The sequence below is a fragment of the Chenopodium quinoa genome, unplaced genomic scaffold (assembly GCF_001683475.1).
Source record: "Chenopodium quinoa cultivar QQ74 unplaced genomic scaffold, ASM168347v1, whole genome shotgun sequence".
Lineage (NCBI taxonomy): Eukaryota > Viridiplantae > Streptophyta > Magnoliopsida > Caryophyllales > Amaranthaceae > Chenopodium > Chenopodium quinoa.
In genome coordinates this window covers 2,925,692-2,950,794 of record NW_018744874.1, presented here as the reverse complement: position 1 = coordinate 2,950,794, position 25,103 = coordinate 2,925,692, and the positions used below count along the sequence as shown (strand labels likewise).

At 34.9% G+C, this 25,103-nt stretch overlaps 3 protein-coding genes across 3 annotated transcripts; all 3 read left to right on the top strand.

Annotated features, from left to right (window-relative positions):
- The first annotated feature begins 419 nt into the window (after positions 1–419).
- LOC110705215 (uncharacterized acetyltransferase At3g50280-like) lies at positions 420–13,618 on the top strand. The gene is made up of 2 exons (XM_021883072.1): positions 420–1,632; positions 12,754–13,618. Exons 1-2 carry the CDS (start codon positions 990–992, stop codon positions 13,545–13,547), a joined length of 1,437 nt encoding a protein of 478 aa, XP_021738764.1. The 5' UTR covers positions 420–989; the 3' UTR covers positions 13,548–13,618.
- Positions 13,619–14,234: 616 nt separating this feature from the next.
- Positions 14,235–15,832, top strand: LOC110705214 (protein ENHANCED PSEUDOMONAS SUSCEPTIBILTY 1-like). The gene has a single exon (XM_021883071.1). The coding sequence runs from the start codon at positions 14,251–14,253 to the stop codon at positions 15,652–15,654; it is 1,404 nt and encodes a 467-aa protein (XP_021738763.1). The 5' UTR covers positions 14,235–14,250; the 3' UTR covers positions 15,655–15,832.
- Positions 15,833–19,710: 3,878 nt separating this feature from the next.
- LOC110705213 (protein ENHANCED PSEUDOMONAS SUSCEPTIBILTY 1-like) lies at positions 19,711–21,366 on the top strand. The gene has a single exon (XM_021883070.1). It carries the CDS (start codon positions 19,796–19,798, stop codon positions 21,203–21,205), a length of 1,410 nt encoding a protein of 469 aa, XP_021738762.1. The 5' UTR covers positions 19,711–19,795; the 3' UTR covers positions 21,206–21,366.
- Positions 21,367–25,103: the final 3,737 nt, after the last annotated feature.

The window sequence follows — 25,103 nt, the reverse complement described above, 5'->3', positions numbered from 1 at the left end:
AAAGGGGTTCATGTATTGAAAATTATATGAATGTGCGTGATTGTTTAATTTTTTTTTTTTTTGACGGGATGCGTGATTGTTTAATTGATACCAACCTAAGTTGATTTTTTTTTTTATCAAATTAACCAAAGTAAGTCAGATATGACTATATGAGGATATACATTAACAACTGTATTACTTTCTGTCTCCAAGTTAGGCAACATTCACCATGAATGAAGCTCCACATACTCTGCAAGTTAGATATACTTTTCCTAATTAAATTCTTCCTAAATTAATCTCCTCATATAGCTAAAATCCACCGCCACCTATTTCGCCTCAACTACTCTGTCGAACCGTCATCATCTTCTCCGGGAAAAAACCAGTCAAATATTAAATTAAATGCAAGATTTTTCCTCTCGATCCTATCTCATTAGTCGAATTTGCTTTTATAATGAAGGTAATTCCAGGAGAATTCCAGCCAAATTCAATCAAAACAGAGGAATAAACAATGGTGATAACCGCATTCAATATACGAAGAGAGAAAGATAGAGAAGAGAGAAAATAGAGGAGAGAGAAATTATGTATGATGATTTAAAATCAGGTAAGTTTAAGAAGAAAATTGAAGAAAAGGAATTGAGAAATTAGAAAATAATTGAAAAAGGAAAGAACACATGAAATAGAAAAGGGAAGAACGTTGAGAATTTGAAAGAAAAAAGCTACAGCTGGCAACTATTAATTACGTGGCATCAACTCATTGGTGGTGCACACAATTTAAGGTGTGCCATGGTGCATATTAGAATTTGCGGAGTCCATCCCTAACAAGCTCTTTTTCCTAACGGATACGGCCCAATTCTCAAGTTGCCTTTTCTTGAGCCCAATGAGTTCATAACTCCAAATATTGACATTGGTCCATTGGAAATTGGTGATTCTCTCACCTACCACAACTTTGATCTTCTTAACAAATCAAATAATTAACCATTAAACTAGCTTAATTGCTGCTAAAACCAAATATGGTGGACTCAAATCATCAACAAATAAAAGTAGTTTCAGAATCTTTCATCAAACCCAAATATGAAGTTGAAGCCTCAAAACAACCACATTACTTAGCCCCAGATGATCTAATATTCTTACCATTAGACCATATGCAAAAGGGTCTACTTTTCCATGGTAAACCACAAAACATACAAACCCATCTTTTGGACAAGCTCAAAATTTCATTATCTCAATCTCTTGTTCATTTCTACCCTTTAGCAGGTCAACTTGCTACCCAAAAGTTCCATGATGAACATGCCATTTGGGTCTATGTCGACTGCACCACCGGTCCGGGAGTTCGCCTCATTCATGCTGTTGTCAACACCGACTTGACTATATCCGATCTCCTTTCCTCCACCGACATACATCCAATTGTACCTTGCTTGTTTGATCTCGGTGAGAAGGCTGTCAACCATGATGGTCACACGAGACCGTTGTTATCGATCCAGGTAACCGAGCTACTCGACGGGGTTTTCATCGGTTTTACCTTGAATCATAGTGTAGCAGATGGGAACTCTTTGTGGCATTTCATCTCGTCCTTGTCCGAGATATTTTTACAATTTAAGGATGAAAATCACAGCAATAATGTCACTTACAACGAAGCTACTAAGTTCCAATCAGGTATATCTTCTTCAATTCATTGTGGATCTTTAATTGTTTAGTTATTAGAACACGTTCATTTTTTGTTTATGACGGAAAATGTACCTTATTAGGAAGGACTAGGATTTGAATCTTGTTGAGTCCCTTAGGTTTTGATTGATAGTTTTGAATGATGACAAACAGCTAAGGGAAACAGGTCTTTGAAAGTGTTCAATACAGTTGGGGGAACCAACTAAAATAGAACACTGTTTTCCTAGATAAGTTATTGATTATATGAGTTATCTATTGAACTAACTTATCTATATACAGGAAACAGTTAGATGATAAATGTGCTATGTACTGGTGGGAAACCAGTATGAACCGTTTCCTTGACTGCTATGCGGAAAAGCAGTCACATACTCTTTATTGTGCATTAACCATGTTACATGTGCAGTAGTTGAGTTGATTCCAAGACTTGGAGCATAGAAGCCTTTCGAAGATATTTCGAAGAAAGATTGTTTGCTCATAATAGAAGTATTCAAGGAAGATTCAAGTCTTGAAGATTACATGAAGAAAAGACGATTTATGCTTTAATATGTTATCTAGGTTTTCATGTAATATGCTCCGTAGTATGCTTGCATGTTTGGGTTATATAAGTGCTTAAAAGTATATTGAAGTATGATATGAAATCTGGTACAAAGTTGGAACAGGTTTCATAACATGTTTCAATTCAGGGAACCAGGTCGGGGAACCAGGTTCACTGTACGAAATATTCGAGCTGCCGTTTTGGAAAAAGATTTTACAAAAAGATTTTTTCGAAAAGATTATTTTGAAAATATTTTGTGCAGCTGGAAATAAGATGAAATATTCTTGGTTACCTAAAAACTAGGAGTATTTATCTTAATTGATTCTATCTTTGTGATTAAATCAAATAAGATAAATACTTTCCTAAAATTACAATATATCTTATTCTCTAAGATTGTGTGATTTAAGGAAACTAGGTTTTAGGAATCTAAGCTTATATAAACTCATCTTATTTCACATATTTCGGGTGCCTCTCCAGAAATTAAAAAGAGCAATTATTTGAGAGCATATACTTAAGCACTAATCCCATTCATCAAGTCATATACAAGAGCATTCTAGTAAAAAAACATTTTCTCTTAATTAGCTTCGTAGAAGTGAGATCAAAGGAGAGTTCTTGATTCTTGTATTGAGTCTTTAACAAAGGGGTTAAAGGTTGGGTGAGTGTTTGTGAGTTCAAACACATTGGGCTTACGAGTGTAAGTCGAGAGCACACTCGGAGTAGAGTGTGGGGTAGACTGGTTCCCAGAGTAGGGAAACAGTAGAGTGTTCTTTGTCTTTGTTTTTCGGAGTAGATTAATAAAGGACTTAGGATAGGAGGACGTAGGCCTGAGTTAGCTGAACCTCGTTAAATTTGTTGTGTTCTTTATTGCTTTGTTTTATTCCGCTGCATAAGGGAACCATCACAACTGGTTCCTTACACATAATCCGAAAAGAAGCAAAAATCGCTAACGATTACTTAACACTCAATTCACCCCCCCCCCTCTTGAGTGCCCATTGAACCTTCAATTGGTATCAGAGCCTAAGCTTCTCGAAAGAGTAACATCTAGAGGAGTTAAGAATGAGTACTCAAGAATTAAGTGCAATCGGTTATGACAACAAGTCACCCAAGTTTAATGGAAATAATTATGCTTGGTGGAAGAACAGGATCCAGAATGTTATCATGGGTATTGATTATGAATGCTGGCTCGTAGTTAAAAATGGTCCTAATATCATTCTCAAGACAGATGTTGAGGGGAACCAGGTTCCCAAGAAAGATAGCGAATTGGTCACTGCTGATCACAAGTTGCTGGAGAAGAATGCTAAGGCAATGTCAATACTACAACAAGCAATAGGTGAGACCGAAACAAATCGTATATCTGGCTGCAGTAGTGCTAAGGAGATATGGGACACCCTTGAACTTGCGTTTGAGGGAACCAGTGAGGTAAAACGGTCTAAAATTGATTTAATCATGTCTAAATATGAATTGTTTGCCATGAATAAAAATGAAAAAATCAATGATTGCTTTCGTAGGTTTATGACTATTGTAAATGATCTTAGATCTCTTGGTAAAAATTTATCTGACGAGGATCTTGTGAGAAAATTATTGCGTAGTTTAACAGATGCATGGACAGCCAAGGTAACAGCAGTATACGAAGCAAAGGATCTGTCTACCTTGTCTCTGGAACAGCTGATTGGTTCCCTTATGACTCATGAGATGCTGATTGACTCTAAGTCTGAGAAGGAACCAGCAAGAGGCATGGCGCTTAAGGGAACAGTAGAAGATGATGAAGATGAAATTAGCATGATTGCAAAAAGATTTGAGAGATCTCTTCGAGATCAAAGAAAGAATTTCAAAGGTAAGCATTTTAAAAACTATAAAAAATCTAACTCTAATTCTTCTTCTACAGGATGTTTCAAGTGTGGAGAAAAAGGACATCTTATTCGAGATTGTCCTAAGTGGAATGACAAACAGTCTAAATCCGGAGATAAACAAGCATACAAGAATGCCATGATAGCTTCCATGTGGGGAGACTCTGACTCAGGGTCAGATGAAGAAGAAGGATCACCCAACTCAGATGTTTGCCTAACTGCCTTTACAAACATCAAGGAAAACAACACTGGTCCAGGAACCAGAGGGGGAACCAGTACATTCAACAAATGCTTTATGGCAAAGAAGGATGTACTACATGAACGCAAGGTAAGCTTAGAGCAAATTAGAGAAGATATGCATGAATATGATAGAGAAAATATGCTTGCTTGTATTGATTCCTTACTAGATGAATGCTATAAATTAAGTGAAACATACATAATTTGCAAAAGAGAATTAAAAGAAAAAAGTGGTGAATGTAATATTGTTATTGCTAGTTGTGATCATCTAGAAGGAGTCTGTTATGAACTAAAAAATCAAGTAGCAGAACTAGAGGTTGAATTGGACAAGTGTAAAGTGGAACTAGAAAAGGAAAGATCGTTTGAACCAATTGATGGTGAAGAGGATCTGACCTCCTGGTTCCCTAGAGACTTATCAACCACTAGTGATACTCTTGATTTTTCAGTAGCTATAAGTAAAGCAAATTCATGTACTAGAACTTCCTTGTTGAAGGCCTTTGAAACATTGGCTTACAACCTGGAAAATTCTCACAAGGAAATTGCTTCACTTAAAGCTGCACAGTTCACTGTTTCCCCTACAGGTACCAGTGTAGATGTCAGTATTATGATTGATAAGTATGAAAGTAATATTTGTGATTTGCATGCGGAAATCAATCAACTGAAAAAGGACAAGCAACCAGTGGTTGTTGACATGTCTATTGACCGTATGGTTTCAAAGCTTAATCTACAATTCGAAGCTTTAAAAAGTAACTTTGATTTTCTTAAAGAGAAAAACGAATTGTTGACTAAGACACTTGAAACCAGAGAAAAAGAACTTAATGATAGTCATAGACATGTGGACAAATTATTGAATGCTCAAAAATCCTTAAATTACCTGACTTCATCAAGAGGAAACAGAGGAAAAGTTGGTCTCGGTTATACTAGACAGAGAACCAGGACTAACTGGTCTCCCAGAGAAACCACCTGGATCAAAGAATATCAACGAGGCAAGTATGTCATGACTAAAGAGATGCATGTGTGTTTTCATTGTGGTAAAAATGGACATAAGATACATGAATGTCCAGCTAAGAAAATTAGTGCTAATAAGAACAGCAAGGGTGCAAAGTGTGTTTGGAGAAGAAAGGATCAACAAGTTGTTAATATTGTTGAAAAGGGACCCAAGTATGTTTGGGTTCCTAAATCTAATGTTTGATTTGCTCTTGCAGGCTAGAGTGAAGGGAGACACCTATTGGTATTTGGACAGTGGTTGCTCAAGACACATGTCCGGGGATAAAGATCAATTCCTTTCACTAGTGGCCTTTGATGGAGGAAGTGTCACCTTTGGGGATAACAGCAAGGGAACCATCACTGGTTTAGGTAAGGTTGGTAAGACACTTTCTAACGCAATAGATGATGTTTATTATGTTGAAGGCTTGCAACATAATCTCTTGAGTATTTCTCAATTATGTGACAAAGGTAATAGAGTTGAGTTTCAAGCCAACCTATGTCACATAGTTAACTCACAAACAGGAGAACTTGTATGTGAGGGAACCAGGAAGCATGATGTTTACATCACCTTCTTAGATAAAATCCCTCAAGACAAGTCCATCTGTTTGAGAGCTGTTTCTGACAATAATCAATGGATTTGGCATAAGAGGTTTGGACATGCTAGCCTAACACTTCTAAACAAACTTAAAATACGTGACTTAGTTGTAGGCCTTCCTAACATTAAGTATGAAGCTGATAAAGTTTGTTCTGAATGTGTAAGGGGGAAACAGGTCAAAATTTCTTTTAAGCCTAAAACTATTATGAGTACCAGCAGACCCTTCGAACTTGTACATATTGACTTGTGTGGTCCCATGAGAGTACAAAGTCGAATAGGTCATAGATATGTCTGTGTTATGGTTGATGATTATTCTAGGTACACTTGGGTAATGATGTTACACACAAAGGATGAAACGTTTGAAGAATGGGTAACATTGGTGAAACAAGTGGAGAACCAACTCACCCACAAGCTGGTCTCGGTAAGATCAGACCATGGTACTGAATTTGATAATGCTAACTTTATTGATTATTGTAGGGAACATGGAGTTAATCACAACTTCTCAGCCCCTAGAACACCTCAACAAAATGGTGTTGTAGAAAGGAAGAATAGAACTCTTGAGGAGATGGCGAGGACGATGCTCATTGAGAGTGGTCTCCCAAAGAGTTTTTGGGGAGAAGTTGTTGACACTGCTTGCTATATATTGAATAGAGGTCTCATTAGACCAAAGTTAAATAAGACTCCCTATGAACTTCTTAAAGGTCGAAAGCCCAACATCACATACTTTCGTGTCTTTGGATGTAAATGTTATGTGCATAATAATGGGAAGAATCAACTTGATAAGTTTGATCCTAGAAGTGATGAGGGAATCTTTCTTGGATACTCTTCTCACAGCAAAGCATATAAAGTCTTCAATAAAAGGACTCTTTGTGTTGAGGAGAGTGTCCATGTCATTTTTGATGAATTTAACATGTCTTCTGAGATTGCGCAGGTACAACCTGATGAAGTGATTGGATTGATGGATTTCACGGAGAACCAGTATACTGGTCCCACGGATGAAGTGCAAGCAGATCTAGGCCTACCAAATACTCCACCAGATGATAATGATGAAGTGCCTAGAGAAGAAAATGAAGATAATGAGGACTCTGAAGGGGAACCAAGTCATGATGGTTCCTCAAATAATAGACAGGTAATGAGTTCAGGGGGAACAGAAGAAGGTACCACCCCTGAACCTGAGGTAAGTAATGATAGAGGAAACAGCATGAATGTGAATCCTCCTGGCTCCTCAGAAGAAGGAGAGATCCATGAACATGCTGGTTCCCAACTTAATGAGAAAGCACAAAACAGTCTTAATTTTAAAAGTTATAGATATCAATCTTCTCATCCCACTGATCAAATAATTAGTGATATAAATAAGGGGATTCAAACGAGAACAAATGTTTTTCAAAACTTTTGTGCTTTCTATTCTTTCTTGTCTAATGTAGAGCCTACTGACTATAAAATGGCATTGACTGATCCTGATTGGGTACTAGCTATGCAAGATGAGTTAAATCAGTTTCAGAGGAACCAGGTTTGGCACCTGGTTCCCCGTCCCAAGGAAAGATTAGTCATTGGCACTAGATGGGTCTTTAGAAACAAGTTAGATGACCTTGGTACTATAGTCAGAAACAAAGCAAGGCTAGTGGTGCAAGGGTACAATCAACAAGAAGGAATTGACTATGATGAGACGTTTGCACCAGTAGCTAGGCTAGAGGCTATTAGGATTTTAATTGCTTATGCTGCTCACATGAATTTTAAGCTGTTTCAGATGGATGTAAAGACTGCCTTCCTCAATGGATATTTAAAGGAAGAAGTATATGTGGAGCAGCCACCTGGTTTTGAAGATGCACTGTTCCCCCAACATGTGTACAAGTTGGACAAAGCATTATATGGGTTGAAACAAGCTCCGAGGGCTTGGTATGAAAGATTGTCCAATTTCTTGATGGCAAATGATTACAAGAGGGGAACAATAGACAAGACCTTGTTCATAAGAACCAGGGGGAAACACTTGATTGTAGTACAAATTTATGTTGATGATATTTTATTTGGTGCTACTAATCAGGTTTTATGTGATGAATTTGCTAATCTTATGCAGAGTGAATTTGAAATGAGCATGATGGGAGAACTAGGATTCTTCCTAGGGCTGCAGATTAAGCAAATGGATGATGGAATAATGATCCATCAACAAAAGTACTTAAAAGAGTTGCTGAAAAAATTCGGCATGGAGAACAGCAAAGCTTATGATACACTTGTTCCCCCATTTACAAAATTAGATGCTGATCTTAAGGGAAAAGATGTTGAAGCTTCTCTTTATAGAGGAATGATAGGTTCTCTACTTTACCTAACAGCTAGTAGACCTGACATTGTGTTTTCTGTTGGTTTGTGTGCTAGGTTTCAAAGCAATCCAAAGGAATCTCACTTGAAGGCTGTTAGAAGGATACTTAGGTATCTTGTAGGAACAGCAAATCTGGGATTGTGGTACCCCAAAGGCAGTACCATTGATCTTATTGGATACACAGATGCAGATTATGCTGGTTTCTTAGTTGATAGAAAGAGCACATCAGGTATGGCACACTTTCTTGGCTCTTGTCTAATTTCATGGGGTTCTAAAAAGCAAAATTCAGTGGCCCTATCCACAGCAGAGTCTGAATATATAGCTGCAGCTTCATGCTGTTCCCAGCTACTGTGGATAAGGAACCAGCTGAAAGATTTTGGTGTTATTTATAAAAGTGTTCCTATTTTTTGTGATAACACTAGTGCAATCAATATTTCAAAGAATCCTGTGCAACACTCCAAGACAAAACACATTGAAATAAGACACCATTTTTTAAGAGACAATGTGGAAAAAGGATTGGTGGAGATGTTGTTTTGTAAAAGTGAAGATCAAATTGCTGATATCTTCACAAAGCCTTTGTGTAGAGAGTCTTTTTGTAGGTTAAGAGTCCTTTTAGGTCTAGTTAGATTTTAGGTATTGGCTTCAATTACTTCCTTCAATGATTGGTTAGAATGGTATTCTCTTGTATAGTGTGTGTACATACTTATGTTGATATCTTTCAAGTGTTGTGTAGATGGTTCAAAATCTCAAAAGGATTGAGAATCATTGTTGTAAGAAACAGGTGAAATCAGGCTGAATTGCCAGAAACAGCGTGACATGGTTCTATACAGGTACCAGCAAAGGAAAACAGCAGACCAGCTCTGATATGTCATCCGATAATATCTTTTATTTTCGGAAGATTACTATAAGATATTTCCTTTTGGAAGGAATTTATCTTATTTCAGTTATTTAATCCCATATAAAAGGCAAACATATCATATGCCTTATTTATAGTTGGTTGAGATAATTATGGTAAAAGATAATTACCAAATTTTTGATTTCAATTTAAAAAAATAAAAAAAAAAATATCCTTTACAGTTGCTTTTTATTGGCTCAACTAACTCTTTTCTTTCCTTCTTCTCTCTTTGTGCTTCATTGTTAAAAATATACACTAACCCTTTGTGCAGATCATCAATCATCATCACTCGAAATTCTCTTTCTCTCTCTCGTATGCTTTAAATTCATCATTGTTCATTCGGTTACTGTTCACTCAAGGAACCAGCTTAGTCTCAGGGGGAACATCAGAAGGAAGCTCAAATGTCCTTAAGCCCGAAGTTGGAGGAAATTCGGAAAAGTCAGAGTGAAGAGGATGAAATAGAGATTGTTGGTTACAATGAGGAGACACTCATTGTTAAGACCATGGTACGAAGTAGAGTAACTCAATCTTCATTAAAGAAGTTCACTGAGAAGGTGTAGGAGGAACAGTCCATTAATTCTCTTCCGGAAACCAAGAGAAAAAGGGTACCAGCAAGAACCTTTCACACCACAAAAGGGTGGAGGTCTTTGCTTGATTGATGTGGTGCTAGTCTTGTACTCGTTATGCAACAAGGAGAACTTTATGAATAAGTGCGGATCTCTCATGATTTATAAAAAAAAAAAAAAAAAAAAAAAAAAAAAAAAATAGAGGAACCAGCAGGTCAGGAAGTGGTTTTGAAACAGATTGGGGAATCACAAGAATATGCTTAGTAATATAATGATTTTGGTTTAAGCAGAGCATGGTGACAAGGATGAAGAGGAATCAGATGATAATACAGAAGATGTTGCAAAGTTCGAGGAGGAGGAAGGGAACGAGAATGATGATGAGGAGTGATGCTGTTTCTGTTCTTGTTTCCTCACCCTCATGTTTATTCTAAAATAACTGATTTTGTTGGTCTGTCTACTTCTCTCCATTCCATGAACTTTCTTTTTGGATGGATTTGGGCTTCTTTGGTTGAACTTTGTTGGCTTGTATGAACTACTAACTCTGCTATGGTATGAACTGTTTGACTAATCTCTTTTTGCAGCATAATGCTTGAATGGTGGTTGATGCCATTGTATGGATAAGCACATTAACTTGTGCACATTGCTTTTACTTGTGGATACTTTTTAATGATGCCAAAAGGGGGAAGTAGTTTGAAGTTGAAGCCTAAGGTTTAGCTAGTTTAGATTGAGTCAGTTTGAGTCTTTTTATTTCGTATTTTCTATTTTCTGTTTAGGGGACCAGTTAGCCTAACTGACTTGTTCCAAAGAGTTTTGAGTCCTTGAAGGTTTTGACGGTTTTCTTTTTGAGCATGTCCACAGGTTCAAGAACTTCAAGAGTTTGTCATCATCAAAAAGGGGGAATTTGTTGAGTCCCTTAGGTTTTGATTGATAGTTTTGAATGATGACAAACAGCTAAGGGAAACAGGTCTTTGAAAGTGTTCAATACAGTTGGGGGAACCAACTAAAATAGAACACTGTTTTCCTAGATAAGTTATTGATTATATGAGTTATCTATTGAACTAACTTATCTATATACAGGAAACAGTTAGATGATAAATGTGCTATGTACTGGTGGGGAACCAGTATGAACCGTTTCCTTGACTGCTATGCGGAAAAGCAGTCACATACTCTTTATTGTGCATTAACCATGTTACATGTGCAGTAGTTGAGTTGATTCCAAGACTTGGAGCATAGAAGCCTTTCGAAGATATTTCGAAGAAAGATTGTTTGCTCATAATAGAAGTATTCAAGGAAGATTCAAGTCTTGAAGATTACATGAAGAAAAGACGATTTATGCTTTAATATGTTATCTAGGTTTTCATGTAATATGCTCCGTAGTATGCTTGCATGTTTGGGTTATATAAGTGCTTAAAAGTATATTGAAGTATGATATGAAATCTGGTACAAAGTTGGAACAGGTTTCATAACATGTTTCAATTCAGGGAACCAGGTTGGGGAACCAGGTTCACTGTACGAAATATTCGAGCTGCCGTTTTGGAAAAAGATTTACAAAAAGATTTTTTCGAAAAGATTATTTTGAAAATATTTTGTGCAGCTGGAAATAAGATGAAATATTCTTGGTTACCTAAAAACTAGGAGTATTTATCTTAATTGATTCTATCTTTGTGATTAAATCAAATAAGATAAATACTTTCCTAAAATTACAATATATCTTATTCTCTAAGATTGTGTGATTTAAGGAAACTAGGTTTTAGGAATCTAAGCTTATATAAACTCATCTTATTTCACATATTTCGGGTGCCTCTCCAGAAATTAAAAAGAGCAATTATTTGAGAGCATATACTTAAGCACTAATCCCATTCATCAAGTCATATACAAGAGCATTCTAGTACAAAAACATTTTCTCTTAATTAGCTTCGTAGAAGTGAGATCAAAGGAGAGTTCTTGATTCTTGTATTGAGTCTTTAACAAAGGGGTTAAAGGCTGGGTGAGTGTTTGTGAGTTCAAACACATTGGGCTTACGAGTGTAAGTCGAGAGCACACTCGGAGTAGAGTGTGGGGTAGACTGGTTCCCGGAGTAGGGAAACAGTAGAGTGTTCTTTGTCTTTGTTTTTCGGAGTAGATTAATAAAAGACTTAGGATAGGAGGACGTAGGCCTGAGTTGGCTGAACCTCGTTAAATTTGTTGTGTTCTTTATTGCTTTGTTTTATTCCGCTGCATAAGGGAACCAGCACAACTGGTTCCTTACACATAATCCGAAAAGAAGCAAAAATCGCTAACGATTACTTAACACTCAATTCACCCCCCCCCCCCCTCTTGAGTGCCCATTGAACCTTCAAATCTTAAACCTCCTGCCTTAAAACTACTCCATGATATACTAATTTATACATACACCATACTAGTAGTAATAATCAATGTACCCCAATAATTTAAAAGTAAAAACGAATGATATTAAGTTTAATAATTTATTAGGGAGTAATAAAAGTAATTTATACATAGGGGCCGGTCCAACCTGACCTGTTAGGTGGAAGGTCGGTCCCCCTAGGTTTTGAGACTTTCAATTTTGATATTTTGAAAGTTGCATGATAATCCATGCATGTGGCTCATATTATAAAAATAAAAATAAAAATAAAATAATATAAAAAAAGCCACAAATTGATTTTGATATTGAGATAAAGGTCACAAGATCGTGGCAATTTTTGAAGCACTGATTCATTCATTGAAGATATTTATTTATAGGAAATAATTTTTTTATCTTCTTCTTGTAATCATATGTTAAAAGAAGTGGGAACATTGTGGCACATCGATCTACTCTGTAGTTGCTAGATTAGTTCCTTCTAAAGGAGTAGAGCAAACATTTTTAATCTCTTTTCCACAAAGATGTGATAATCTTGACATGCCCCCAATAATATATACATACGGAAATTTTTACCGGGCCTATTCGGGGTCAGACCCCCCTATATTATTATGATTAATTAGTTAATTAATTTAGACAATCTATATTTACTTATAAAATATTGGAATACAGTGATTAGTTTTGAGCGAGAGGTAAAATATTTAAATCCCACTCCTCTAATATTTTCGGCCAAGATTCGCCACTCAATATATAGTCCGTTAATTCTACTATTGAATGCAGATTTGTCCAATAATATCGTAATCTCTCGAAAACCAATATTTTGCAAGCCTTTGCTCCCCGAAGGGTATGGTCCGATCATCAATTTACCATACTTCGAACCAGATGAGTTCGTATCTAGGTTTGATCCAGGCATACTTAGAGAAAGAATATTCCATATTTCATCTAAGGCAATGTCGATGTTGAAAGCTAAGGCTAATGAAGAATGCGAAAATATTAATGATCACAATGTTATATCCTCGTTCCAAGCCTTATGTGCATTTATATGGATATCCATTACCCGTGTTAGAAATTTGGAACCAAGTTTAATGACAATTTGTCCATTTCCTTTGAATTGGCGAGCTCGAATTACACCCCCTTTATCCCAAGAGTGCTTCGGAAACTACGTTGAAGGATTGCAATGTGCTTGCAAGGTAGGCGACCTACTCGGCCATGGGTTGGGTTCGGCTGCATTGTTGATTCAACAAAGTGTAGAGGCTGTAGATGATAGTAAAATCCGACAACGCCTTTGTAGTTATGTTAAGGCTCCTTTTTTGGCAAAAACAGGCTCTACATATTATGAGCCTAATGGAGTCTTAATAGGCGGGTCTGCTAGATTTGATATGTACGGACCCGAATTTGGGCTTGGTAAAGCAGTGGCTGTTTTAGCTGGTTACTCTAACAAGGCTGATGGGAAGGTAACCGTGAACCCGGGTCGCGAAGGAGGAAGTTTAGATTTAGAGATATGTCTTAAACCGGAGACAATGAATGCTCTTGAATCCGATGAGGAGTTTATGAGTTTTGTCTTGGCAAAATGATGTACATGGAATTCGATTTCAATTTTTGAATAACTTTAATAATTATTTGTAACCATATTGGTTTTTTTTCCCTACCTCTGTTAATTATTATATGAAATAAAGGGGTATTATTTGTGAAACATAAAATATTTCTTTGTTGCCCGTAATAATTAACAGAGGTAGTATTTTATTTGGAAAGACAATTCGTTTTTATAAAATTCTTTTGAAATTTCAATATTAGCGCTTGGCCATTCATAATAACAATATTTTCTATACAATTGAAGTTTACAAACAAACTGATTTTAGTCACTTAATCAAAGTTATTAATAGTCAAATATATGCATTAAAGCTTCTACAAGTGTATCAAGCTTCTAGAAAGCAATGATGCACATAAATCTAATTATTAAAATTAATTAAATGCGACAATAATATTACATTTTATATTAGTTTCTATTGAAAGAGATAACACGAAATCACACACTAAGATTTTTAAGTCGTTCTATGTGAACCGTGTCTTATTAGCTGTGTCCTTGAGTAAATGACTAGATCTAATAATTTTGTTGTATTATTAATTTATTATGCCGTGTTGATTAGTGTTTTCATATTATTGTATTAATCGTTGTCCGTTGGCAAATTAAGAAACATATAATTTTGATAATTACTATTCGTAGTAGTATATAGAGTGAATAATTCAGCACAATTAGTTTATTTAGCTTAGCTTTACATGGAAAAAATCAAACTCATTTCAGAATGCTTTGTTAAGCCAAAATATGAGGTTGAAGCTGCTAAACAACCTTATCACTTGTCACCTAAAGATTTAGCCTTGTTATCACTTGATCCTATACAAAAAGGTCTTCTTTTTACCCTTAATACCCCACCTTCAGCTGATCATGTTTATGGTCGAATCGAAGTCGTATCTCATCTATTAGAGAGGCTTAAACACTCACTATCTATTGCCCTTGTTCATTTTTATCCGTTAGCGGGGCGTTTTGTAACATGTAAATACCCCGACGAGCACGCTTGTTCGGTCTACATTGATTGCAACAAAGGCCCCGGAGCAAGGCTCATTCATGCTACCGTGCTAGATGTTAGTGTTTTTGATATTATATCTTCGATTGATGTTCCGACTATTGTTTCATCTTTCTTTGAGCTTGGTGAAAAGATGGTTAATTATGATGGTCATACAAGGGCTTTATTGTCAATTCAAGTAACGGAACTCGTTTATGGGGTGTTTATGGGGTTTACCATAAGTCATAGTGTTGTCGATGGTACTTCTTTCATTCATTTTGTAAGTATCTTATCTGAAATTTTTAGATCAAATAATGAGCATATTAAAGATACCACAAAAATCTCACGTACACCCATCTTTAGTTATAATCCGTGTATAAAAAATGGTATTGATAACCAAAATGGTACGATTTTTAAGTTGCCTCATCTAGAGCCTGCGGAATTCATAACCCATGGATATGATCCTAGCCCGTTAAGGCATCGAATTTTTCACTTTTCTCATAAATCGCTAGTATCTCTGAAAGCCAAGGCTAATCAAGAATACAAAGCGAACAATGTAATATCCTCGTTTCAAGCTTTAACTGCTCTTGTTTGGAGGTCCATCACCCGAGCTCGAAACCTAACAACAGATCAATTAACCTCTTGTATCATTATACTCAACACTAGGACTCGGTTAAACCCAGTTTTATCTGATGATTACTTCGGAAATTTTGTTACCAAAGCCAAATGTGAATGTACTGTAGATGAGTTGTTGGGCCACAATTTGGGTTGGGCTGCAAAGAATTTACAGGAAGCCATTTTGGCCCAAGATGAAAAACGAATACTTGAGTTATGGAATCCTACTAAGGCCCTAGAAGTAAATCGTCGCAACCCAACTAATAATGGGCCAGAAAGTATCATTATAGGTGGGTCAGGAAGGTTTGATATGTATGGGCCTGAGTTTGGGCTGGGCCGTGCTTTGGCTATTCGTATGGGCTGCGCAAATTGGAAAGATGCAAAGGTGACTGTAAACCCAGGGTGTGAAGGCGGAGGGAGTATGGATTGGGAAATCTCTTTAAGGCCCCATGCTATGGCTACCCTTGAATCTGATTTCGAGTTTATGAGTTTCGTATCACTTTGATGTACTACCGTTACTTTTATGCATTTAAGGTAAGGAGAACGACACTTATCCTTAGAGTAACACTTTCCACTCGAAAACTGAATGTATCCAAGTGTATCTACTTGTACTCTGTATGTCTCGGCTCACATTAGTTGCACTATTTGTTTATAGAAACATTATAATTTCTAAATTACGTGCACCACATGTGGTTGCGTTAAGACAAACTTAAAGAAATATGTCACCATTTGATTGAGACGGATGAAATACTTAATGGTGCATGCCAGAGTAATCATCCAAATAAATCCACCAAAAACAAGCCAAGTGAAGTACACTTGAACAATTTGAGCACAACTACCATGGTCGAAATCAAACTCATCTCAGAAAGTTTTGTTAAACCAAAATATGAAGTTGAAGCTTTTAAACAACCTTTACATTTGTCACCTATTAAATCATTGTGTAGTCTTTAACACAAATAGGATACTTATATTATAGCATGATAATGCCTAAGGTGAAAAACACCCTGCCAAAAGAGGATAATAGGCTGCCAAAGGCTGTTGGCAGACCAGAAAATCGATAATTAGGGGGCAAACTAATCCTCTCCCAATTATTTGTGTAGTCGATGGTACCTCTCTCATCCATTTTGTTAGCATTTTGATAGCTCCAAAATTGATAGATCAAACTAGATTAAATCATTGTGTAGTCGATGGTACCTCTCTCATCCATTTTGTTAGCATGTTATCAGAAATTTTTAGATCATCTAGAATAACTTAGAACCGAAAGGAAAGTTTTAACCACTTAGGGTTATCTTTCACTCTCAAGTCTTGACTCTAGATGATTGTTGTAATTAAGATAAGGATAGAGGAAATTCTTATACAGACGAGTTTTGGTCAAGTAAATGGTTCGCCTTTTGTCTTTTTGTTTTGATTAGTATATCATCTTTGAAGTTTCTATTTTTAAAGACGTGTAAAATTGTGCTACTCACTCAATTTCCTTTCATTGAATTGTTGTGTTTTACTATAGAAAAGCCTAGTGCTCATAGACTTGAAGCAAGTTTTGTTTATATATATATATATATTGGTGTTTAGAGAACCGCAAAGACAGGTGTGAGAATCAATCTCAGGATTTTCTGAAATCGAGAGGAAAGCTCTAACCACTTAAACTATTCCTTACTCTGGGGCAAAAATATAGTGAATTGTCTTTTCTAATTTTCACCAAGACCCTACTACTAAAAAAATGTTTACTCAAAAAAAAAAAGGATTTTTGTAGGTGGTATTTTATTATCTATTGTGTGGTAACAAAAGAAGGGGCAGATTTATCCTAAATAAAAGCAAGTGTAAAACTTTTCTTTTTTTACAATATGCATTTACTTCACTTTGACTAACATTGATGATTTATATTTTAAAAAAGTTATATAGTCATATATAATCATGTTAGATTCGTCTCAAATTATACGTACTATTTTAATAATATTAAATGTTTATAATTTTTATATATTGGTAATTAAATATATTAGTGATTGAAATAACGCATTGACAAGCATGATAAGAGAAGTATTGCAAGTAAAAAAAAAAAAAGTAATTCAAGATATTGTATTAACATATTTCACTTCAATTACATACAAGTTAAGTATAACAGATCTTATTATATACACTTTAATTACATTTACTATATACATGTGTTTACTTTGTGTTCCTACTTTCTTTTTAGTTTGCATAACTTAACTAAAGCGGAAGTTTCAGACGAGTATTATTTGCATCACTTTCCTTTGTAGTTAATAAATTCTTTCTATTTCTATCTTATCATATCAGGCCATTTTTTTTATTAATCCCTTCTTTTTTTTATGTATCACTTTCCTTTTATAGGTGTTTTCTTAAAAAAATCACTTTTTTATTTGATAATTTTATACTATATTTTATCATTTCTATCTAAGTTGTGCCTTTATATTTCTTCAATTTCTCAATTGTACCCATGCTTTTACAAATTTACACACTGTACCAGTGTATCCTCAAAAGAGCAAAAAATTATACTACCTCCGTTACATATTATTTGCAACAATTTGACTTAAATTAGAGAGAAAAAATGTCTAGTATTAGCAAATAATGTGTAACGAAGGTAGTATAGGGTGGAGTGCATGGCCATCATTAGTGATGGTAGGTGAGACGACATTAAAGTCTGTCAAGTCTTCAACCCCTTTTCCCACTAAAAAGATAGTACACCCATTTTCATCTTAACTTGGCCCATCAATTATGCTCTGTTATACTTATACGAGCCCCAAAAAAAAAATCTAAAAGTTCAAAGATAATAAAAAATTCTGGAATTGTGTTCAAGATTGAATTCGAAAGTGAAGAGTAAGAGCAAAGGAGATTAAATTACGATAGAATGTATGAGTAGATACAGAAAAAGAAGGATTTTTTTGAACAATTTGTGTTTTGCGATTTACTATCGTTGGAATTATGTAGTAGAATTGTAGGACAATTTAAAATGAAAATACCATCAATGGCCAGTACCTTGTTGAACTGATGACACTTAGGGCATGTTCTCTTACGTTGAAGTTCAGTTCAGTTCAGTTCAGCTCAGTTCAGTTCAGTTCAGGTTCTAATTTCCTTCTCTTATAAAATATTCATTTCAGTTCAGCTCAGTTCAGTTTAGTTCAGCTCAATTCAATTCAGTTCAGTTCAGTTCAGTTGAGTTCAGTCAATCAGAACAAGCCCTTAGTTCGTAAATTTAGTTGTTTTTTTTTTTTTTACGGAAATTTAGTTGAATTTAGGGATTGTATAATTGGAAATATAGGTTGCCTGACCAAAATTAACCAGCCAAATTACAAGACAATCGTAATTAACTTAACTACCTGAATGCATTTTAACGGCAAGGATATAAATTGTTACAGTGTCAAAGGTTGAGAGTACGGTGTGTAAGTTTGTAAAAGTGTGGTACAACTGAGAGATAGATGGACTTGCATGAACCTATTATTGTGGACTCGAGATTTATACATGCGTAACTGACATTATATTAAATATAGTGACTCTTATTTTCAACATATTAACCTTATTTTTAACATACTAACCTTTATTAAAACTTATATAACGGTTAATATTATTGTGAACTTAATTGAATACGACGTTATGACCCTAATTTTAACATAGTGACCTTTATTATTCATATTGATCAGTATATAAAATTTTTCATTAAAAAAAATTAACCTCTTATGCCTATATATTTCTAAAATGACTTTTTATTTCAACATAGTGACCTTATTTTCTATTATAGTGACTTTTTTTATTAATCAAACAACCATAATTTCTCTAATATTAGTGATCTACAATAAATTAGTGTGAACCAGGTTCATTTAAGAATTTGTAACTGGGAAATTGAATAAAGATGGGGCATAGCTTAGAATTTCCCTAAATTATTTGTCATTTCTCTCTCCTCTAAGGTCCCCACTTATATAATATAAATATTTGCTCTCACTCATATATTTTATCTTTCATGGTCCTCATTTTACTTTGATTATAATAAATTATTCACTCATTCACAATATTATATTACTCTCCTAAAACTCCGCGCAACACCAAGTAATGCAAATAAAAAAAACAGAGGGGTATTATAATTATTCTCTATATCTACAAAAATTACCTAGAAGTTTGCAATCTGCAAAATGTACAAAATTATACAACTAAAAAAACGAGGGAAAGATATTGTTACATTTATTTATTTTTAAATAATTTGTATCAATAAAAAAATTAAAGGTAACGACGTTACACAATATGAATAATTGAAGCTATGCATAGTAATTACTACTTTTTTGTTATAAAACATTGGTGGGGTGTGGTATAACTTAAGTTATAAGTGAAAGTGTGACTTAGGGTTTGTTCACTTTAGCATAATTTTAGTTCATTTCATTTCAGTTCAGTTCAGCTCTTAAATTTTCTCTCATAAAGTATTTAGTTCAGTTTAAGTCCAATCAGTTCAGTTAACTCCAGTTCAGCTCAATTCACTAAATGTGAACAGACCCTTAATAAATGACAAATGTTATAAAAAAAAATGAAACAATCAACTATATATATATATATAAGCTGTAACGGTGCATAAGTATTAATAAGCCTAACAAACCCACCAAAAACAAGTATAAGCTGTACAGTTGAACAATTTGTTCTCAGCTTCTATGGCTCAAATAATACTCATCTCAGAAAGCTTTATCAAACCAAAATATGAAGTTGAAGCTTCAAAACATCCTTACCATTTATCACCTATTGAGATTGCCATGTTATCCATTGATCCCATTCAAAAAGGTCTCCTTTTTACCCTTAATAATACAATAACATCTAAAGATCGAACCAAACTAGTCTCTTGCTTGCTAGAGAAGCTCAAACATTCACTCTCAATCGCCCTCGTTCATTTCTATCCGTTAGCGGGTCGTCTTGCTACGCGAAAGTTCCCTGACGACCACGCTTGTTCGATATATGTTGATTGTAACAAAGGCCCCGGAGCAAGGCTCATCCATGCAACCACCCGTTTGAGAGAAGTTAAGGTTTCTGATATTATATCTTCAACTGATGTTAACAATATTGTTCATTTTTTCTTTGAACTCGGCGAAAAAATAGTTAATCATGATGGGCATACGAGGGCTTTGTTATCGATCCAGGTTACAGAACTCCTAGACGGTGTGTTTATAGGGTTTACTATGAACCATAGTGTAGTCGATGGTACATCTTTTACCCATTTTGTTAGCATGTTGTCTGAAATTTTTAGATCCGATGATCATACCACAAAAATATCTCATGTCCCCATATTTAATGTTAAGCCTTGGATAAATAATTATGTTAGTCCGAATAATACGCTAAAGCTACCCTATCTAGAACCAGAGGAGTTTATAGAACACGGGTATGAGACTGGTCCATTAAGGGAGCGAATCTTTCACTTCTCACCTGCATCATTGATTGCACTCAAGGCAAAAGCTAATGAAGAGTGTGAAACGCACACCAGCATATCCACATTTCAAGCATTAAGTGCTCTTGTGTGGAGATCCATCGCCCGAGCACGAAATTTGCCATTAAATCAATCAATTAGTTGTTCCATTTTAGTCAATGGGAGAAATAGATTGGACCCACCTTTATCAGATGAAAACTTTGGAAATGTTATATCGGTAGCCCAATTTACTTGTAGCGTGGATGATTTATTGGGCCATGGTTTGGGTTGGGCTTCTTTGAATTTGCACAAAACTATTGTGGCCCATGATGGAAAAGCAATACTAGACATGTATAAAGAATTTTCTGATGATCCAGTAGTATTTGGGCGCCAAGCGACATCGGACTTTCATGGGCCAAACAGAGTAATTATAGGAGGGTCAATGAGGTTTAATATGTTTGGGCCTGAATTCGGGTTGGGCCGGGCTGTTGCTGCCCGCATGGGCTATGCAAACAAAGAAGATGGTAAGGTCACTGCAAACCCAGGATGTGAAGGTGGTGGGAGTGTTGATTTGGAAATTTGCCTAAGACCTAATTTTATGGCTACTCTTGAAACTGATTCAGAATTCATGAATTATGTACTTTGTAGTCAAAATCCTTTACTATAGTTCATTTAACTGTTTTAATTCAATAAAAATGCGGTTAGAAGTTAAGCAGGTAGAAGTGTCTGATAAATCTACAGATAAATCTAATTAGAGAATTTTTCTAAAGTTTTATTAAAAAGTATTTATATGAATATATGAGTTAGATATTAGATGAATTCAAATTATTAGCCCTTTAATATAATTTATTGAATTTTTTTCACTTTTTGAATTTAGATATTAATGCTTGTCAAAAACTCAAAATCATATAATATTATACTCAGTATATATTATTACACATATCAATTTTATTTATTTAATTGATCACAAGACCTGCTGAAATCGGGAGAAAAGCTCTAACCACCTGAGCTATTTCTCACTCTCATTTTAAGCATTATTTTGAGAATAATTAAGGTTTTATTTCATTCTCAAAATAATTAAGGTTTTATAAAAATATCTTGAAAGGATACTCACTGATCACTATGGAGTATTTACTATAGAGTATAGAGTAGTAATGTACCAGACGTCCAGAACTTTTCTTCTTCAGTTTGTTTATGTTGACGAATGGTTCCTAAGCACAAAATAAATTACGGAGTACCTTGTTAACTCTTCAAAAAAAAAAAAACAAAAAAACAAACAAAAAAATTAATTTAAAATAATTGATTTTTTTTTTGACGGAAAAACAAGAAAATGCAATCAATAATATGGTAACAATATTAGATTGCGGGAGCTTTCAAAACCCAAGCCGAAATAAATTTTGGTACGTATCAAGATGTTAGTCGACAATATTTTTGAAATCAAGTGGAACCGTGGAAAGTTAACAATGTCGACACTATTGACAGGTTGATTATGACATTAGGCAATACTTTCTATTTGCGGTTATTTTTAAATACTTGCTCAATTTTCTTATTTGGAAAGCTTTTATAATATTTAATCAATTTATCTCACCTAGTGGTCCCAACATATATTCTCTCTCCTCCAATTCTCTCCATTACTTTTTCTTTCTATGGAGTATAATTTTCTATTCTTCCACCAACCCCACAACCTCCATATTTCATTACTTTCTCTAATTTCGCCTAAAATTCCGCGCATAGAGAAATAGAGCAAGTATTTAAAAATGGAGGGAGTATATTATAAAATTTAACTTTTAGTCCATAGTATATGACATAGTTAACATTGCTAATGTACGGAGTATTACTTTGTAATTTTACTTTATTTTTATATTATTAAATATTGATGAAAATTATATTATAAAACCCTATATTAATACCTATCAAATAATATATTTTATAATAAAATATGTTTTATTATGTTAGTAAAAAAATTATAATCAAAGTTAATACATAAATGGTGAAAAAAGTCTTACGTCTCATATATTCTGAAATGGAGGGAGTAATAACTTTTACTTCTATCTTTAGTTTACCCCATATCTTATTTTGATCTTTTTCTTAAAGATCAATAGTCCTTTTTCTTAATATAATAACACGCTCTTATCACTAAACCCACTATCATTCACTCATAATAGTGAAAAATTAAAGATAAATACACCTTCATTCACTTGGAATTTGGTTTAATCCTTAGCCTAATAAAGCACACTTTGCCTACGGGGCAATCAAACAGATGTGAATACAATGAGAATTAAGTATTCTCATTAAGTTATTAATGTCAGTGTGTTATTGTTAAATTCATCTCAATGTATACTTTTACGACATCAAAAATTTATAATTTTTGTCTATTACGATGAGTATCAAATTTTATGTTTTTGTCAATATATAAACAATTTGAAGACTATGCAAATTAGATATGAACCCTTTTGATTAATGAAATAAATTAAATGATTGAGTCTCCACCCCTTAATATGATGTTTGCTTCTTAATTTAGTGTGTAAGTACTCTAGAAATGTAATAAGGGAAATAAATTAAAACATTTTGAATTTGATTCACCAAAATGTAATCCTTTTGAAGATTAAACTACTATTATAAGTACTGATGAATACTTTAATTCACATCATGCTTCATTTGTATTTAAAATAAACTTTATCAATCAATTATGGGTAATTGTAAACTAATAATCCCACCTTTAGGTGGTCTTCCACAAACAATCCCACCTTTCTAAAATCCAGAAACAATCCCACCTATTCCCCCTATCTTCCATTAACGATCCTTTTTACAGGTTACCCCTTAAACCGGTGAACCTATTCTATTTCCCTCCCTAAAGTCTTTCTTCTCCAACGGTTTCCCCCCAAAAAAAACATAAGTTTCGCCATTTTTATGAAACAAAGTAACAATTAAAAAAAAATTAACTTTCAGAAACTTATCTTCATCGAAAGGACTGCAATTGTTCATTGATTGAAGGAAATTAAGGTCCTTAGCACAGCAATTCAAGGTGGGCTAATTAGAGGTAAATTTTCGACAAACCCTAGCTTTCTTAAATTTGCGAATTAAAGCAATTAAACGAAGATAGCTTCGATTTACATAGTGAAGAGTAATTTAAGTAGTTATTGAGACTGTTTGCGTATTGTAATGGGTCTTGCATGTTTGAGAATATATCATGGTGGGAAGTTTAAATTTGACAGTAATGGTTACTGGGTTTATTTGGGAGGGAAGTTCAGAACTTTTGATGTTGATGTTGATGAGTTGTGTTGGTTTTATATGAAGGAATTAGTTGCTAAATGTGGTAATTATTCTGGAAATTTCAAACTTTATTACTTAAATCCTGCACTTGACTTAAGGGGTGGGTTAAAGTCTGCATTTACTGATGATGAATTCAGAGAATTGGGTAGGGTAATGGTGGAGAACAGAACAGTAGACTTGTATGTAGTTGTTGATGATGTTCAGCCTGAATTTGTTAAACAATCCCAGACTGGATCCAATACCACAACCCAGCCCACTTCAGCCATTGTTGCCACAGAACATGAGCCCAATAGGCCCAAAAAATTGATACCTAAGAGAGCTGGCATTTTGAGTCAGGCATCTAGTGCAGTTTCAGAGAAGCTGCATGTGTTGGAAAAGTCTAAAGGCAAAGCAGTAGAAGTGGTCCCCACTCTAACAACAAACAAACAACTTCAACCATTTCCTAGATCTAGTACCTCCATTTCATTACCAAAAAACCCTAGTCAAACAACAGCAACCCCAACTCAAACAGAAAACACATTAAAGCCTCATTCTGAATTCATTAGATGTGAAGTGTCAGGGGACTATGATTGGGAGGAAGACAGACCTAATAGCCCCATTGCCATAGATGAGTTACTGTATGGTTTAGGAAGTGATGAAGATGATGATGATAGAGATTATGTGTTAGAAGATGATTTGGAGGGTGAGTCTGATGCAGATGAGTATGAGGATGAGGTTAATCTCAGAAATGAGTATGAGGAAGAGGATTGGCTAGGTGATTATGAGATTTATCAAGCTAACTTTGATTTAGATGGGGAAGATGATGATGTTAGTGACATTGAAGAGTTGAAGGAGCCAGAGGATTTTGATGCTGATAGTAATGATGATGAGCAAAGGGAGACAAGGGAAAGAGTGAAAGGTTTCAATTGTAGTGTAGTAGAATTGGCACAATCACTACAAGTTCAAGCTGCTAAGGGTAATTTAGCTGCACAACAGGAGGGGAACAAAGGGGGTGAGAGTAGTATACAGGTTGGGGAGACTAGTAAACAAGCTGGGGAGGGTGGAAAACAGGCTGGTTACAACTCTGAATATGAAGAATCTGATGAAGAAATTCACACACCTAGGGGAAGTGATGAAGAGGAGACAATTGGGGAAAGAAAGAGCAGGAGAGGTCTACTTGTAGGGCTTGAGACTGACTTTACTCAGTTTCAGTGGAAAGTTGGGCATAGATTTGCAAGTAGGGAGGACTTCAAGCAAGCTGTTGCTAAGTTTGCAATTTTTCAAGGTAGAAATCTAACTATTGTGACAGCAAA